The following is a 6,000-nucleotide window of genomic DNA, read 5'->3' on the forward strand; positions in this document are numbered from 1 at the left end:
CTATCTAAAAGGATATAGACAAGTTGTATATACGAAGCAAATTATTTTTCCTAGTAAATTGTTTTTAGGGATGGTAATGATATTGGATTATGGGCCACTTTATCTATAATTTTTTTACAGCTAAATATCTTTACAAATGGCTAATTAGCTATTGCATTTTTGCAGAGCCCGCCCAAATATTTGGGAGTCCCCCCTGATCTCTTGCATATAAATTAAGATCTGATCATTGAGCTTACCATTCAAATTATGTTACAAGTTTGCTTAGTATATAATTGTTGTTTCAAAATTTACATATACAATTCTAAACATGAGGCCCTTTGTTATTTTGGGACCCAAAGCTGCCGTTTTGGTGGCTTTGGGTCCGGACCGTTCCTGCACTTGAAATCAAGTGGTTGTTTTGACTCCGATTATGTTCGACACCCATTACGACCGAGTGATGATCTTATGCCGACAACTTTCGATTTGAGAAGAAGATGCGGGGTGGAGGAGAAAGGGAGATGAAAGTGGAGAAAAAAGAAAATATTACAAAATAAAGTATAGATGAAAAGAAATGAAAACTTTGGGGTTTGAAAATCAAACTAAACTATCTAACACAATAAAGGTCAAAACGAAATTAATTAACTCTAAACTCTAAACTAAAAACTAAAAATATTTTATACAAGTTAACACTTCACAGGAACAATTCATAAAATCCCTAGCTAGAACAAGCAAAATCTAAGCCTTATTCTATTACCCTTTGACTTTTCTAATGTCCCAAAACCGAACTCCGAATAAATCTTATCATGCCCACTCAGGAGAAAACAATGCTTGCCGTTATGTCAAATGGAGAGTTTTGGCATACACTATTAGAAGTTTTTTTTTCTTTTTTTGTTGAAGGCATACACTATTAGAAGTTGAATCATTCACATTGGAACAAATAAAAGATAATAGAACCATTTTATCATAAACTGGTGGTAGAGCAATTTCGAATCATCCCCACACTCTTCTGTATATTTTACGCCAATCATCAAGATACAATCGTAGTAGAACGCGGGGGAATTTTATTTTCAACTATTTACATTTTTTGTAATAAATTTTATTTTTGTCGAAGGGGTATTTCAGACCCCCTCAAACAAACTAGTATCGAGTTATGTACTTATGTCCCTCCTAAAATGCACTTCCACCAATTGAATGATGCTTCAAATTTCATTTGAAGTGTTAGTTATGTCCATTAACATAATCTCTCCCTTAGCTATAAGTACTATTTGACATCATACCAAATACTCACAGGTTGACCAAACTTTGATCCATGTACTCGACTGTTACAATTGTTATCTTTGGTCCACGGTCCCAAAAATTTTAATGTCCTAACAGCATAATCTTTTTTGTTAAGGTGTCCTAACAGCATAATATTAAGATAATCTTAACAGTTCATTATCAAATATCAATTGAATATTTGCTTACACCTAAAAATATAGGGATTATTTACCCATGGATTCAAAAGTGGGGTTAGATGCAAACTAACATGGTTAACATGTGACATTTTTAGGTCATGTCTGCAACTAACTTTTCTTACTTTAAAAGTTGAATAAATGTGAATTAATACATACTACTTGTTAGCCATTATGTGGTGGGTCAAGTCCCTAAGATCCATGTCGGTGGTATTAATGTAATACTACCTTTTTATATCATTTTCATTATACATTTGCTTAGTCGGTCATTATTTGTTCAATTTCTCAAACAAGGTGTGTACATTTCAACAAAAAGAATGCAGCACATGTGCACTTATTTATTTATTTTTACAAAATAAACTACATCGGTTAGTCGGTCAGGTGAAAAGAACTTCTATATTATATTTGCTTAGTGCCATATTGTCTTGATAGTAAAACATGTGGCATAAAAGAAATCTATCAGAGAGTGTCAATGCTCCTTTTTTTATTTTATTAAAAGGGTGTCAATGCTCCTTGGGAGACAAACTTCCATGACTTATGGGCTATGGCGGAAAACAAAAGTATTTATGATGAGAAAAAATACTTATCGTGTGTTTAGTTGGAGGATTCATAAGTGATTAAATCACAAGTTACATGGGTGATAATTTTTTTTTCTTTGATAATTACGTGAGAGTTACATACGATAGGTTCATTGAACTTTCAAATGTAAAGTGCCTCATGAAGGGAAAGAAATTGACCAGACACAAACTCAAACAAAAGACCTTAAAAGGTCGACAAAAGATTATGAAGATCGAGAATGAAAAGACCCTAAAGGTCGACAAAAAATACAAAATCAATACTAAAATTGCTCCAACCGAGAGAACCACTGCCGCCAATGAGTGTAAATCGCAAGGCCGACCACCACCATCACTGCCGAACAAGTCTTGGAGTCCTTCTGTTTAAGCTTGTTACTTGATAGATCCAAAGATTCAAGAAGCTTCAAACAACCAAATATTGTTGTTTCAATTCCTGTTGAACCAGAAATCCCAAATCTCTCTAAATTTCTTCCCCTCTCACTCCATCAATCTGTTACTAAATCTTTCGAATCCTTTAACAAATTGAAATAATCGATGTGTGGCGAGTCCAGAAAACAATCCCTAAAAACTCAATCTCAGAAGGAAAACAACCCTAGAAACTATTTATTGATGGAAAACAAACTACAAAAGAAACATAAAAGGATTCCGGCAAGGGAGGACCCTTCGCCGAAGGAAAGAGACGTAGATCTGAGTACCGTTGAAGAAAGGGAGAGACGGTTATTTTTTTTACCAGAAAATGAAATGAAATGGAAGTAGTAGGACTCTTATTAAAAGTGGGATTTGGTAGGATTGAAGAATCTTTGTCTATTTGGCCACCAAGAATCCTAGGCCTCTTGAATCTTAAGAATTCCTAATTCCAAAATTCGTATTGGACTAAAATCTCACCCTACCTCATAGAATTTGCTAGGATATTGGATTAATTAACTTAGATTTCAAACTTAAAATCAACGAAAAATATTTCTTTCTACAAATTAATTATTCTAAAATTAAATTTTTTTCAAACATCGTTTTTTTTTTCGAAAAGTATTTTTTTCCAAAATCCGATTTTTTCGACAACTGTTTTTTTTTCAAAAACCGATTATTCTCAAAATAATTTTTTTTCCTGAAATCCGATTTTTTTTTCCGAATACATAGTTTTTCCTGAAACTTTTTTTCTTCTCTAAACCCGTTTTTTTTCTCGAAAACCGTTTTTTAGATAACTGCAATTTCCTGAAATTTTTTTTTACTTTATGAATATCGTTTTTCCCGAATTGTTTTTTCAAGGAAAAAACGTTTTTTGAAAGAAAAAAAAAACAATTTTTGTGAAAAAAAGGTTTTTTGAAATCTCGGTTACCGAAAAAAAATCATTTCGGGATTTTTTTTTTTCAGGAAAAAGGGTTTTCGAGGAAAAGTGACTTTCGGGGAAAATTAATTTTGAAAAAAAAATTGTTTACTAAAAGAATTGGAAAAACGGTTCTCGAAAAAAAATTTATGAAGAAAAAATAGGGTTCTCGAATGAAACGATATTTGAAAAAACGAGTTTCAACGACAAAGTTTCTTCAATATTTTTTTAAAGATGATTTAAAAAATACTCAAATAATAATAAATCATATGATTCTTGTTAGTTGCCAAACAAACCAAAAAATGTTACTTGAATTCATGAATAAGTGGAATCATGAAACTGAAGGACATATGAATCCGCAGATTCATGATTCCATCATCCAAACACGCAATTATTAGTTTTAAAATATACTTTGGTGTTCCTTTTATTTTTGGACAGTGGGTAGAAACATTAGTAGATTATGGGTAGTGTCCATACGCGATTAGTCCAAAATAAATATTTGTTAGGTTTAAGGTCTAAATTAATATAAAATAAGTAAAAAAAAGTCTATTTGTTTTTAATATTTGTTATTGCCTCGTACGGTACAAATACACAAATGTATCACTAATTCGTTGATTGTTTAGTGAATGTGTAGATATGTGAAGGAATAAGTTTGTTTTCTATGTAACACAAACCAAATTGCGTGAAGTTCAACAGTAAAATGTACAAGGTTATTTACGTTGTGTATAATGAAATACGATAACGATGTCATGAAAAAATGATTTATTTGGTGAATCCCAAAAATGGTGTATACAAAAATGATTTGTTTGGTGCATTTCAAAACTTATATCTTTTTCGATCTTTTAGCCTATTTTGTGTTTTTTTTTTTTTTGAGAATTCGACTACGATCTACGTATAGTCGTTACAAGGCATTGATACATCATGAAGATGTGATGAACACGATAACCGCGTAATTTGAACTATGAACGAAAGAGGTCTAAAGCCCGGTAACATGAAAGAGGTCTAAAACCCGGCAACATCAAAGAGGCCTAAAGCCCGACAAATTGATTACATTATTTACTTTATTTATAGCCTAAATTACATGGGATAAATCTTGATTGCAAATTGCTTCCACCGAGACTCGATCCCACGACCTCATGGACTTAAGAGGGGTGTCCAGGTGCCCAACCGTTACACCAAACGCTGTTGGACAACCTATTTTGTGTTAATAGTGGGCTCGTGATTAGATTTATAGAGTATTAATTATTGTATGCGAACATAGATGACACTCATAGTCATAGATGCTCAACCCATTTTTTTTTTTTATGAACAATGCTCAACCAATCTTGAAAGCACTAAAATTAGAAAAGTCTTCTTAGTGAAAGAATCACATGTTATCACCTACATGAAGCCGGATTCACAAATATTAATCACATATTTACTCACTAAAACCAACAATCCATTCTTTCAAATATAATCTGATCACAATTTTGTTTTTTTATAGATCTAAATATCTAATACTAGTAACTTACTCATTTTGTAGAGAGAAAGAGGTCTAATTTAACATCATATCCACTTGTAAATTCTACTTACATTCAACATAAAGTAAGAAAAATAGACAGAAACAAAACTAATTTAACTTAAATGACTTAGACATACAGTAGTAATTATAGTCCCCATTAATGGATTAATCTTCACACATTCATTCTTAGTTGTTCATCTCACCATTATCAAAATTCTGAGCATAACTATATGAATCATACTTGAAACCTTGATTAGTACCCACAGCATTTGATGATTTCATTAGCTTCCTAATTTCAAATCTTACTTTATGAAAAACATGACTTAAAGTACCCTTTTTATGGTACCCAAGTAGTGTTGATTCTTCTTCATTCATCTCAAGATCTTTAGCAAAAATGGGTAATTTTCTTGATAAGATCCAATTCCAACCCCAATCCCACCATTGTTTTACAGAATTTCCAGCAGATTCACCAAATGAAGACATGGATTTAGATCTATGAAATGCCCATGAGGATGCTTGAGATGAAATGTTGGATGGAAGCTTTAGTGAAAGAGCAGATGATAATCTTCTTCTTAGTTTACTTGATTCTTGATTTGATTGAGAAACTGGAAGAGATTCCTCCAAGGGTCTTGATGGTATGAAGCTTCTCTTTTGAATGTTTTCTAACACAGTCATTTTCTCTCTCTCTCTCTAGAATCAAGAAAAAGTAAGAGGAGTTTGATAACAAGAAGAAGAATAGAGAGAGAGTTATTCTAGGAGCCTAGGAGGTGTCGGTGGAGAGAGGTAGAGAGAGAGAAGAGTGAAGAGAGAGGGAAAGGGGGGAGGAGGTAAGATGTTAATTCACAGCTCTAACACAGGCTGTTATATTCGGTTTGGGATTGGGACTTGATTGGGGGGCCACTCCATTTGGATTCAACAATATTTTCCTTCTGATTTTTTCCTTTGAAATAGGATTCCATGGTAAAAGGGGGTTAGGAATCTATACATTTTACCCTGTTTAGAGTTCCTTTATGGCTCGTATTGTATCTTCCTAAGTGTCCAACGGAGGATTGCTTTTTTTTTTATATTAACTAAGATAGTCTTTTTTTTTTGTTGTTGAACTACTAAGATAGTCTTCATCAAAAAAAAAAAAAAAAACTAAGATACTCGCTGCAAGTCGGGTATCAATATGAT

At 32.7% G+C, this 6,000-nt stretch overlaps 1 protein-coding gene across 1 annotated transcript; it reads right to left on the reverse strand.

The window, feature by feature from the left end:
• Window positions 1–4,742: 4,742 nt before the first annotated feature.
• LOC147566048 (uncharacterized) lies at window positions 4,743–5,722 on the reverse strand. The gene has a single exon (XM_086652527.1). The coding sequence runs from the start codon at window positions 5,500–5,502 to the stop codon at window positions 5,014–5,016; it is 489 nt and encodes a 162-aa protein (XP_086508653.1). The 5' UTR covers window positions 5,503–5,722; the 3' UTR covers window positions 4,743–5,013.
• Window positions 5,723–6,000: the final 278 nt, after the last annotated feature.

The sequence above is a fragment of the Eschscholzia californica genome, unplaced genomic scaffold (assembly GCF_041429995.1).
Source record: "Eschscholzia californica isolate CP2 unplaced genomic scaffold, dmEscCali1.0.p SCAF_1, whole genome shotgun sequence".
In the NCBI taxonomy this organism is placed as follows: domain Eukaryota; kingdom Viridiplantae; phylum Streptophyta; class Magnoliopsida; order Ranunculales; family Papaveraceae; genus Eschscholzia; species Eschscholzia californica.